The 13792-nt window shown below is 35.0% G+C and overlaps 1 protein-coding gene across 1 annotated transcript; it reads left to right on the top strand.

Moving 5' to 3' along the window:
* The first annotated feature begins 2786 nt into the window (after positions 1 to 2786).
* On the top strand, positions 2787 to 12748 carry ntan1 (N-terminal asparagine amidase). The gene is given in 10 exon segments (NM_200851.1): positions 2787 to 2975; positions 5310 to 5412; positions 5486 to 5551; positions 5764 to 5878; positions 7802 to 7875; positions 7955 to 8008; positions 8212 to 8265; positions 9151 to 9248; positions 9910 to 10023; positions 12316 to 12748. Coding segments are annotated over 10 exon segments (921 nt in total). The 5' UTR covers positions 2787 to 2894; the 3' UTR covers positions 12478 to 12748.
* Positions 12749 to 13792: the final 1044 nt, after the last annotated feature.

Raw genomic sequence — 13792 nt, 5'->3', positions numbered from 1 at the left:
CAGACCATCGTTACGTAATATCTCATCGCTTAACTCTTCCTGAACATTTGACAAGAATCAGGAAATAACGATAAAAATTCCTGCAAAAGCAAAACCCGTCAGAAGCTGATCTCTGAACAGCGGTGAAGAGGAGAGAAATACAGATGTGAAGCACGAGCGCCACTCCCCGGCCAACGGCGGTGTTACATCACACACTTGGTAGGCTTATACAGTATTTGTTGTTTTGACATAATATTGAATTCAAATGTATTATAGTTAACTTTAAGTATTTTACTGTACTGAATTGGTTTAATTTGGTTATTATTATTTAAATTAAAAATGTAATACTTTATTTCAATGTAGTTTAAATAATTTATACCTAATTAGTTTAAATTTGGTTGCATTCATTCATTAATTTTCCTTTGCCTTAGTCTCCTTATTCATCAGGTGTCACCACAGCGGAATGAACCGCCAACTATTTCAGCAAATGTTTTACACAGCGGATGCCCTTTCAGCTTTAACCCAGCACTGGAAAACACGCTCATTAACACACACACACTCATACACTAGAGTGTATCATACACTCATACTCAAGAAGGTCGCTGCTTCGACTGAGTCAGTTGGCGCTTCTTTGTGGAGTTTGCATGTTCTCCCTGCGTTCATGTGGGTTTCCTCCAGGTGTTCCGGTTTCCCCTCACAGTCCAAACACATGCTATAGGGGAAATTGGGTAAGCTAAATTGTCCGTAGTGTATGAGTGTGAATGAGTATCTGTGGATGTTTCCCAGAGAGGGTTGCAGCTGGAAGGTAAAAAAGTGCTGGATAAGTTGGTGGTTCATTCCGTGGTGACCCCAGATTAATAAAGGGACTAAGCCAAAAAGAAAATGAATAAATGTATAATATTTGCATTTCTTCATATTTTATTGTGCCTAATTAGTTAAAATGTATTAATTTGGTTATTGTAAATGTGAGTGTAATGTTTTATGTACAGTTTATTTAAAAAAAAAAAAAACAATGTAAATTGTTTAAATATTTTATTGTACCTAATTAGTTTTATTTTCTTGATTTTTTTCTTTTTTTGTGGATTTTGCATTTTAAATGTCCATTGGCAATGTTTAATTATAAGTAAATATATATATATATATATATATATATATATATATATATATATATATATATATATATATATATATATATATATATATATAGATAGATAGATAGATAGATAGATAGATGAACATTTGCAAACTTACACTTAATTTACGCTTACGTTTTTTTAAACAATATTTAAATATTAATGAATAATATGTTAATAATATATCAATTTCTTTATATTTTATTATACTTAATTAGCTGAATTTTGTTGATTTAGTGACATCGTAAATGTAAGTGTAATGTTTTGTTATGTACAGTTTATTAAAAAAAAACAATGATTGTAAATGTATAATATTTTTATTGTATGTAATTAGTTTAATTTTGTTGATTTGCTTAGATTTTAAATGTAAGATTGCAATGTTTCATTGATTATGTTTTTCAAACCAAATATAATTTACATGTAAAAAATTTATAATTAGAAAATATATATTTTATTGTGCCTAATTAGTTTAATTTTGTTGATTTGGCTGCATATTAAATGTTTGCAATGTTTCATTATAAGAAAATAAATTATTTTAAACGTATTGAAGCAATCCACATGAAAACAAAATATTGTAATTTATAGTAAATGCAAAGGTATTTTTGAACTGTAAAAAAGTAACAAAGTAACAAATTAACAAGTTGTAAATGCTATAATATATACGGTAAACTGCTATAATCTAGTTCAAAAACACTAGTGTTTACTATAAAGTACTACAGAAAACAATTAATATGGAATCCCTCACGCTCTCATGTAAATATAAAGACTCTCATGCAGTCAGTTTATTTATTTTGCTTTACGATTAGCTGGGATTTGTCATAAAATCTGCATATTTTTGTTTTTCTGTTGAAGTAAGCTACTAAAGAATGTATTTGCCTGATATTCTTTAATGTATTTATAATAAATAAATACATAATAATATATAAATATCCAGTTTGTTAGCCTATTTGTTATTAAGGTTTGGTGTATAAGGCATTTATATTGTTATTAATATTAATATTATTACATTTTATATGTTTTTTTTTTGGTGAATGTACTAGCATATTATTAAAGTTTAGTGTCTAATTAATATAAAATAATTATTTGATTAATGCCTTGATCCAAAAATGTCGCACTACATTTCATGAATCTAATATTTTATTATTTAATAAATATTTCTAGTAATATAAATACAACTACAAGGATTGAGTGACATTAAAGCCTATAATAATGGCTACTGAAATTTCTGCATTGAATTGCAAGAATAATTTAAACAATTTAACACATATCCTTTATAGTACCAGTTATTCTAAATCTAAATTATATATTAAAAATATTATTCTAAGTCTAAATAAAATCTCACAATTTCTCTGTTTCCATAATAATTATAATAATAATAATGATTTCCCCATGATGTGTTGCAGCTGGAAGGGCATCCGATACATAAAACATGCTGGAGAAGTTGGCGGTTCATTCCGCTGTGGCGACCCAGTTTAATAAAGGGACTAACCCAAAAATGAATGAATGAATGAATGAATGAATATAAGCGTCTGTTGGATCATAAGTCTATTGCATAGGCACAAAACTACATTGTCTTTTCCTCTGCCTTAATTCTAATAACTCAACATTCGTATTTCCGCTCTAGTCATTTATTTTCCCATCCAGAGTCACGTGATCACGCGTGCAATGCGGAAGGGAATGCGGCGCTGCAGCGACATGAAGGAGGAGAATCGCACATGACAGAGTTATTAATTATCGGAGTTTAATTAAGTGTTCAGATGATTGTCTGTCATTTCTGTCAGGATGCCGCTTTTGAGTCAGAATAAGCGAATAGAGCGCGTGAACTCCACCGCGGAGCTCTTCAGCAGGTTCCCGCACCTCAAGGTAACGATAATAAACAACACTTTCACATCAGTCAGATATTAACGTCATACGACGGTGTTTCTGTGGAGACTTTAATCTATACAGGCCTTCTTTCTCTCTTTAAATGCTTTTTATGTACACACACTTCACTTATACACATTATTTTTATCCATTTATGTTCTATTTTTAATTTTATTTACCTTTTGTGACGTATATATCAGCATGTTTACACTTACAGTAACGCTATACAGTAGATTCCCGCCGTCTCTATGAGTGTTTAAAGATAAACAACTCCAAAATAAATAAATTTATATATATATATATATATATATATATATATATATATATATATATATATATATATATAATGTCATTTAAATGGTTCTTTAATTGTAGAATTAAGGTCAATTTTGCAAACCTATTATTTATCAATAACAGAAACTAGTATTAGCTTTTATTAGTAGTATTTTTGTCACTTTACTAGTAGTAAACTAATAGCAGTTGAACAAAAACACTAATTAAATCAAGTTATCCCTAAAAAAAAAATGTTTGTTTGTATTTCGGGACTTTCCCAGTGTTGGGTTGCGGCTGGAAGGGCATCCGGTGCATAAAACATATGCTGGATAAGTTGGCGGTTCATTCCGCTGTTGCAACCCCTGATTAATAAAGGGACTAAGCTGAAAATAAAATGCATAAATGTATTTAGGAACATTTTGTCTTGAAAAATGAACTTAAGTTCTCAGACTTTACCTGTGTTTCACTTCTTCAATCATACATTATTATTAATTAAGTGTATATTAGTCAATATTAGTAACACAACTGAACTATATTAGCTTCATCAAATGCATTAAAGACAGCTATGAATTTTGTTTAGTTAGTAGACATTGATTTGAACATGAAATTATCATCTAAGATTAACAGATTAGTGTATACACACTCACCGGACGCTTTATTAGGTACACCTTACTAGTACCAGGTTGGACCCCTTTTGCCTTCAGAGCTGCCTTAATCCTTCATGGCAGAGATTGAACAAGTTACTGGAAATATTCCTCAGAGATTTTCCTCCATATTGACATGATAGCATCACACAGTTGCTGCAGATTTGTAGGCTGCACATCCATGACGTGAATCTCCCGCTCCACTACATCCCAAAGCAGCTCTATTGGATTGAGATCTGGTGACTGTGAAGACCATTTGAGTACAGTGAACTCATCGTCATGTTCAAGAAACCAGTCTGAGATGATTGAGCTTTATGACATGCTGCGTTATCCTGCTGGAAGTAGCCATCAGAAGATGGAGACACTGTGCTTATAAAGGGATGGACATGGTCAGCAGCAATACTCAGGTAGGCTGTGGCGTTGATGCTCAGTTGGTACTAATGGACCCAAAGAAAATCTCCCCCACACCATTACACCACCACCACCAGCCTGAACCGCTGATACAAGGCAGGATGGATCCATGCTTTCATGTTGTTGAGGCCAAATTCTGAGCCGATCATCTGAATGTGTGAGCAGAAATGGAGACTCATCAGAGCAACAACGTTTCTCCAATCTTCTATTGTCCAGTTTTGGTGAGTCTGTGTGAATTGTAGCCTCAGTTTCCTGTTCTTAGCTGACAGGAGCGGCACCCGGTGTGCTCTTCTGCTGCTGTAGCCCATCCGCCTCAAGGTTGGACGTGTTGTGTGTTCAGAGATGCTCTTCTGCAGAGCTCGGTTGTAGCGAGTCCTTATTTGAGTTACTGTTGCCTTTCTATCAGCTGGAACCAGTCTGGCCATTCTCCTCTGACCTCCGGCCTCATCAACAAGGCATTTGCGCCCACAGAACTGCCGCTCACTGGATATTTCCTCTGTCGGAGCATTCTCTGTAAACCCTAGAGATGGTTGTGCTTGAAAATCCCAGTAGATCAGCAGTTTCTGAAATACTCAGATCAGCCCGTCTGGCACCAGCAACCATGCTACGTTCAAAGACCCTTAAATCCCCTTTCTTCCCCATTCTGATCGTCCTGATCATGTCTACATGCCTAAATGCATTGAGTTGCTGCCATGTGATTGGCTGATTAGAAATGTGCATTAACAAGCAGTTGGACAGGTGTACCTAATAAAGTGGCCTGTGAGTGTACATTCAAGCATGCATAACAATAATAAAAGTTTTTAAAAGGCACAGTAAAAGTTGAAAAGATTAATAATTATCCACTGTATTTCGAAGTTAACATGAAGATAATGCATTAAAGCATGTTCTTTATCATCGTATATAGTTTTCATAAATAGCAGATCCATGCACTGCCATGCTGAAATGAGATATTGTGCAGCCCTACTCCGCTGGTTTGATGGTCTGATCTGATGTTTCTCTCTCTCAGGATGGGGCGCAGCAGTTTGTGTCCAGAACTGCGGAGCCGGTCGACCCTAAACATCTACTGTACGTCCAGCAGAGGGAGTTTGCAGTGACCACACCAGCAGACAGTGAGTTTAAGTTCAGCTGATGATCTGTGAGCGCCGGTGGCTGAATCTGACCCCGATGTTTCTCTTTCCTCAGATTCAGTCTCCATCCTGGGATCCGATGACGCCACAACGTGCCATTTAGTTGTGCTTCGACACACAGGTAACATGACGCCGGCAGTGAAGCAGAGTCAGTGTTGGTTTACTGTGTATCTGACACTGATGATAGTGTGACTTTCTAACCTTTTCATCCTGAGCTATAATGACTTTTATTTTATTTATTTATTTGGTAAGTGGTTGTTCAGTGAAAATACACCGTTGTTGTATTGTGTTTGTCGTCTGCTGTGATCTGAGGCTTGTGTTTGTGTTGTGCAGGCAGTGGAGTGACGTGTTTGGCTCACTGTGACGGCTCCAGCACATGGACTGAAGTTCCTCTGATAATCAACGCCGTCACGTCCAGCAGCAGCAGCAGCACTGTGAAAGATGGCAGGTACTGTCGCACTGCTCCACCAGCAGCTATGAAGCACTTTAGGATGAGGAGACTGATGACGTGTGTGCGTTTTTTATGTGTGTGTGTGTATGCGTTTGTTTTTTGTGTGATTTTTGTTCATGTTTGCTTGTGTGTGTTTTTGTTTGTTTGTGCATGTGTGTAATTCTTTGTGTCTGTGTGTGTGTATATGTTTGTTTGTGCATGCTTGTGTGTGTTTGTTCTTGTGTGTGATTGTTTGTTTGTGCATATATGTTTGTTTGGGTTTGTGTGTGCTTATGTGTGTTTGTGACTGCATGGATGTTTGTTTGTGTTTTTATGTATTTGTTTGGGTGTCTGTGTGTTTGTTTGTGTGCAAGTCTGTGTGTCTTTGTGTGTGTGTGTGTGCTTGTACATGCGTTTGTTTGTTTGTTTGTTTGCTTGTTTGTTTGTGCATGTGTGTGTGTGCATGCGTTTATTTCTTTGTGTGTTTGTCTGTGTGTGTATATGTTTGTGTGCGTTTGTTTGTGCATGTTTGTGTGTGTGAGTTTGTTTGTGCATGCTTAATTTTGTTTGGGTGTGTGTCTGCATACATGTGTGCATGTGTTTGCGTGTGTGTTTATTTGTGTGCATGTCTGTATGTCTTTGTGTGTTTGTGTGTGCGCATTTGTTTGTGCATATGTGTGTGTTTGTGTTTGTGCATGTGTGTATTTCATTGTGTGTTTGTTTATGTGTGTGTATATGTTTGTGTGCGTTTGTTTTTTTGTGCATGCTTGTGTGTGTTTGTTCGTGTGCGTGAGTGTTTGTTTGTGCGTGCTTATGTTTGTTTGGGTGTGTGTCTGCGTACATGTGTTTGTTTGTCTGTTTGTGTGCGTTTGTTTGTTTGTGCATGTTTGTGTGCGTGAGTGTTTGTTTGTGCATGCTTAATTTTGTTTGGGTGTGTGTCTGCATACATGTGTTTGTGTGTGCATGTGTTTGCGTATGTGTTTATTTGTCTTTGTGTGTTTGTGTGTGCGCATTTGTTTGTGCATATGTGTGTGTATTTCATTGTGTGTTTGCTTGTGTGTGTGTGTGTGTGTATATGTTTGTGTGCGTTTGTTTGTTTGTGCATGCTCGTGTGTGTTTGTTTATGCGTGGTTATGTATGTTTGGGTGTGTGTCTGCGTACATGTGTTTGTTTGTGTGGATGTTTATTTGTCTGCATGTCTGTGTGTGCGTTTGTTTGTTTGTTTGTGCATGTGTATGTGTGTGTCTGTGCATGTGTGTATTTCTTTGTGTGTTTCCTTGTGTGTGTATATGTTTTTGTGCGTTTGTTTGTTTGTGCATGCTTGTGTGTGTTTGTTCGTGTGCATGAGTGTTTGTGTGTGCTTATGTTTGTTTGGGTGAGCATGTGTTTGTGTGTGTGTTTGTACATGTGTGTATTTCTTTGTGTCTGTATGTGTATATGTTTGTTTGTGCATGCTTCTGTGTGTTTGTCAGTGTGTATGATTGTTTGTGCATATGTTTGTTTGGGTTTGTGTGTGCTTATGTGTGTTTGTGACTGCATATATGTTTGTTTGTGTTTTTATGTATATGTTTGTGTGTCTGTGTGTTTGTTTGTGTGCATGCATGCATGTCTATGTATCTTTTTGTGTGTGTGTGTGTGCATGTGTGTATTTCTTTTTATTTGTGTGTCTGCATGTAAATGTTTGTTTTTGTTTGTTTCTGTGTGTTTGTTTGTGCATGCTTGTGTGTGTTTGTTCATGTGTGTGAATGTTTGCATGCTTATGTTTGTTTGGTTGTGTGTCTGCGTGTGTGTGTGTGTGTGTGTGTGTGTTTATTTGTGTGCATGTGTGTGTGTGTGTGTGTGTGTTTGTTGTTTATGCATTCGTTTGTTTGTTTGTTTATGAGTTTGTGTTTGTATTTGCATTCATGTTTGACTTGTGTGCCTGTGTATGTGTGTGTTCAGACTGGAGCTTCATCTTGTTGGAGGATTTGATGATGACCGGAGGATCTCACACTCACTCAGCCTTAATATTCTGGGTAAGTTGCGTTCAAATGTTAGCTAAAGAGCAAACGCTGACGCTCAGAAATCAGACGTGTTTTAATGTTTTACCTCCAGCTGCCTTTCACAAACAGAAAGAAGAGATTCACCTGGAGACCTGCTGCATCACAGGTCAGACCACTGCTTATTAACAATGACCAGTATGGGTGTTTACCAGTGTTGGGTTGCGGCTGAAACAGCATCCGCTGCATAAAACATATGCTGGATAAGTTGGCGGTTCATTCCGCTGTGGCGACCCCAGATTAATAAAAGGACTGAGCTGAAAATAAAATAAATGAATGAATGAATGTTGATTTTATATTTATGCCTTTTAGACATGAATGACGTCATCAAAGAAGGGATTCATCGACCTGTGGTTTATGGGATAGGTACGGCATCTCCATACTCTTTAAATATCACATTCCCTCTAATTATGCATCAACTGATTATAATAAAATAAATACAGACTGTTGCAACATGCACAATAATAATAATAAAAAGCAGATGGATGGATGGATGGACAGATGATAGATGAATAGACATATAAATGGATGGATACATAGATAGATAGATAGATAAATGGATGGATGGATGGATAGATAGAACAGACATGGATAGATAGATAGATAGATAGATAGATAGATAGATAGATAGATAGATAGATAGATAGATAGATAGATAGATAGATAGATAGATAGATAGATAGATAGAATAGACATGGATAGATAGATGGATGGATGGATGGATAGATGGATAGATAGATAGATAGATAGATAGATAGATAGATAGATAGATAGATAGATAGATAGATAGATAGATAGATAGATAGATAGATAGATAGATAGATAGATAGATAGATAGATAGATAGATAGAATAGACATGGATAGATAGATAGATAGATAGATAGATAGATAGATAGATAGATAGATAGATGGATGGATGGATGGATGGATAGATAGATAGATAGATAGAATAGACATAGATAGATAGATAGATAGATAGATAGATAGAATAGACATAGATAGATAGATAGATAGATAGATAGATAGATAGATAGATAGATAGATAGATAGATAGATAGATAGAATAAACATGGATAGATAGATGGATGGATGGATGGATGGATGGATAGACAGACAGATAGACAGATAGACAGACTTCTTTGACTGTAAGCTCTAGAATCTTCTGTTTACCTGTGTAACTCAGTGCTCTAATATTGCTGAAGTGTGTGTCCGGCTGTGACTCTGCTCTGACCCATCTGCTTCTGTCTCAGGTGTGAATGTTAAAACAGGTCACGTGTTTCCAGCCTCCTTCACCTGTCGAGGACCAGCGGAGGAGCTCAGGTCGGCGCGCACCTTCTCTGGTGGAGAGGTACATCATACAGCATGGTCACATGACTGCAGAATGCTGAAAATGACCAATCAGAATTAGGCTTATGGCTGTTCTAGTTAAAGAATACAACTGAATTTATTAACTCTATATAACAAAATAATCATGGATTATGAGATTAAGACTATAATTTTAATGTGTTTAGATCTAAGAGTTTAGCATCAGCAAAGATTAATAAAAGTTGTTGTACTTTTTTTTAGTTTTATAGTTGTGCATTATAAATAGGAATAGAAATTTCCATCAGTATTTAAGCTTGTTGTAGGCTGTATTAACATAATTGAATTATTTAACTGATTAACCAATTAAGTCTAAAGCATTTGGCGCTGTTATGAACACCTCTATAAATGCAATCTGAACATTCTTAAAATGCTGAAAGAAATAATTGTTCATGGTGTTTCTTGATGTGGATATAGGGCATGTGTGTTATCACGATATATTGAGTTATTGAATATTTTAGCAGATGTCTAGTCTGAATCTGAGTATGCTCTTCTGTGTGTGTGTGTGTGTGTGTGTGTGTGTGTGTGTGTGTGTGTGTGTGTGTGTGTGTGTGTGTGTGTGTGTGTGTGTGTCTGTGTGTGTCTGTGTGTGTCTGTGTGTGTGTGTGTGTGTGTGTGTGTGTGTGTGTGTGTGTGTGTGTTGACAGATGGTTGAAGTGTATGATTCCGCACGAGAGCTCGTGAAAATCGACCCGTGCAGATGGACTCCCAACGAGGACATGGCCTTCTGGCTGACACAAGATGATGAAACCATCCTGCAGGTCTGACCAACACACACATACACGACTCTCCTGTGTATCTGACATATGACATTATACTCAGCGAAATATGAAGAGCTATTTGGAACAATAGATGACTGTTTTTATTCATTTTATTAATCATGATAATGATGTTGTTTTTTTTATGGTGCTTGATAATGTGATTTATGGAAATGAACAGTGTTTGCAAATAAACTCTTCAAATGTGACTTTGGATCACAGAACCAGTCATTAGGGTAATCATTTGTGTAAATTAGAGATTTTATAATTACTTGATAAGCTTAGATGTGATTGTTTGTTAGTATCGGACAATATTTGGCGAATAGGGCGAAGCAGTGGCGCAGTAGGTAGTGCTGTCACCTCACAGCAAGAGGGTCGCTGGTTCGAATCTCGGCTCAGTTGGCGTTTCTGTGTGGAGTTTGCATGTTCTCCCTGCCTTCGCGTGGGTTTCCTCCAGGTGCTCCGGTTTCCCCCACAGTCCAAACACACGCGCTATAGTGGAACTGATGAACTAAATTGGCCGTAGTGTATGAGTGTGTGTGTGAATGAGTGTGTGGATGTTTCCCCGAGATGGGTTGCGGCTTTTAAGGGCATCCGCTGCGTAAAAACTTGCTGGATAAGTTGGCGGTTCATTCCGCTGTGGCGACCCCGGATAAATAAAGGTACTAAGCCGACAAGAAAATGAAATGAGAAAATAAATAAATGTGTCCTGATTGATTTCTTTGCGATGCATATTAGTAAGCAAAAATGGGCATCAAATTAATGGTAATGAATCTTTCTCAAACTAAATGATGTTTAACAGAGCAAGGAAATGTTCACAGTATGTCTGATAACATTTTTTCTTCTGGAGAAAGTCTCATTTATTCATTCATTTTCTTGTTGACTTTAGTCTTATTTGTTTTATTTCAGCTAGATTTAAAGCAGTGTTTTTATTTTTAAACACTATTTAGAGAAAGAGAAAGCAGGCAGCAGCTTCATTATTGCAAAAAATTTAATATATGTTCAAAAAGACTGTCAAACAGGGTAGGGCTAACGTTAATTAACTTTAATTAACTTCCTAACAGATGAGAAAATACAATATGCATATATTTAAAATATATTATCATCACAACATATTGCATTAATGAATTTTGCCATATTTTGAATTTCGTGTGTTTGGACTGACAAAATTTGCGATCATGTGCATGCTTTTTGCAGTAACAAAAATGATGACTGTCTTGTCAAGTTGCTTACTAGATGAATTTTTTGCAGCAAAAAATAAAACCACAGAAAACATTCGATATGCAATTTTTATTTTATATATATATATATATATATATATATATATATATATATATATATATATATATATATATATATTTTTTTTTTTTTTTTTTTTACTATTTTATATATATATATATATATATATATATATATATATATATATATAAATCGAAAAATATAAATAAAAATATATATATTTAAATAAAATAAAAAATAAATAAATAAAAAAAAAATATATATATATATATATATATATATATATATATGTAATATTTTTTATTTATTTTTTTTTTATACAGTTGAAGTCAGAATTATTAGCCCCTTTGATTTTTTTTTTCTTTATTAAATATTTCCCAAATTATGTTTAACAGAGCAAGGAAATTTTCACAGTATGTCTGATAATATTTTTTCTTCTGGAGAAAGTCTTATTTGTTTTATTTCGGCTAGAATAAAAGCAGTTTTTAATTTTTTAAACACCATATTAAGGTCAATATTATTAGCCCCTTTTTTATTAGCGCAATTTTCTTGATAGTCTACAGAACAAACCATCATTATGCAATAACTTGAATATATATATATATATTTTAGTGCTGGGCAAAGATTAATCACATCTAAAAATAAAAGTTTGTTTTGACAATATATGTGTGTGTGTATTCTTAGCTGTATGCACTATTTATTACGTAGGCTACTTGTTACACACATCATTGCACATCATCTTAGTAAGCAACTTGACAAAACTGTCATTATTTTTTTTTTACTGCAAAAAGCATGCTCATGATTCTAGCTTATCCAGCACAAAATAATTCATAAAATGTCACCAAAATGCTGTATTTAAACTTAATCAAATACAAAATGTGAGGAAAAAATGCCCAAAAAAAGTCCACTTTTAGAGAAAACGGACCCTCTTTCACTAAGCTGGCTACGGGCCTGCATACACTGATATCACTATTACGACACTTCTATATATTGTGCAGCTCTATTTTAAAACACAGTGATTTTAATATGACTTCACTCGTCTGTTTGTCTCCTCAGTATTTGTCCACGTCGCCATATGCAGAACCTCCTCATTTTGTGCACCACATTAAATCCACCATCCAGTTTCTGCTGGAGCACCCGACTGCAGACGCTCTGTTTCCAGACGATCAGCCGCAGTTTTACAGCCGCATGGAGGACGGCCGCTGGAAGAGAGTCTGAAACCCACAGAAAAACACAACACTAATAAAGGCCTTCAACATCTGCACTCACAGCAGAAGCTCCGTCACACACACCGCTGAAAGATTACACTCAGAAAAGAGAACAGAGACTTCTTAAAGCAACACTCCACCTTTAAAAAAAAAAAAGTTTTGCTAGTCTCCCAGAGTTACACAGTTGACTGGGACCAGTTTTTAATTCAGCATATTTCTTAGTCACTTGTAATAAAACTACAGAAGAGTCCAGCTTTAAATAGGAAAACTGTAAAAAAAAATAATAATAAAAAAATAATGCTAACGGTCTAATCCGATTCAATTCATTATGCTAAGCTAAGCTAAAAGTGCCAGTATGAGAAATCTGGTGAATGGTTGCAAAAGTGGTTCCAGTCCACTGTTTAGCTCTAGGAGACTTGTAAAATGAGAATTTATTTTAAAAGGTGGAGTGTTCCTTTAATAACCAGAGGTGAAAATCTGATGCTGCTTTCGCTCAAACTCTCCTCATTGATGTATTGATTACAGATTTAAACCTGGCAGCCCTTACGTGAAAACACGAGCCTATGACCTGTTTATTTGCTTTCATTTTTATGTCATGTTTGTTGTGTGTTTATGCTTATGTGTACTTTTTTTAAACTAATAGCTTACTGTTTTATTTCTTTATAACCTTTATTTGATTTGCTAATAAAAATAATGTTCCATTAATGTATTTAATAACATGAATGATTATGAACAGCGATGCATTTGTTGCAGCATTTGTTCATCTTTGCTAATGTTAGTTACTGGTAGTGCAGTTATGGTTAGTTCTCACCGAGCATGAACTAATGTTAGCTTGATGTACAGTTTTAATGATGCATTCAATTGTTATTAAATGCATTTTATTTTGATAGTAGCTAATATTTAATTATGGTTAATAAATGCTGTGCAAGATTGTTCACACTTAATGTTAGTAAATATATGAACTAATGGAGCATTATTTTAAAGTGTTACCCATTTTCTCACTAAACAGTCATTTGTGAATGTGTAAATACAGGATGTTGTAATATTTTGCAGGTGAATAAGAGAATTAAAAATATATTATCAAACGAACATGCTTGCAACCAATCTGTAATCCTATTTTGTGATTATTATTATTAATATTAATCAAGCAAAATCACTTATGCACACTTATTGCAGAAAATGACAGCTTTGAAGGGAGAGCTGCAGGAAAAATGTGAATAATTGTTCACCATATTCTCTTTTTAACTGCAGAAAGATTTCTGGGTGTTGTTTATTTGATAATAGATGGAAAATCCAACACAAATCTTGTTTCCATGATAATATTC

This window comes from Danio rerio, chromosome 6 (genome assembly GCF_049306965.1).
Source record: "Danio rerio strain Tuebingen ecotype United States chromosome 6, GRCz12tu, whole genome shotgun sequence".
Classification (NCBI taxonomy): Eukaryota; Metazoa; Chordata; class Actinopteri; order Cypriniformes; family Danionidae; genus Danio; species Danio rerio.
Note: the sequence above shows the minus strand (reverse complement) of the source record. Positions and strands in the feature narration are given on the sequence as shown.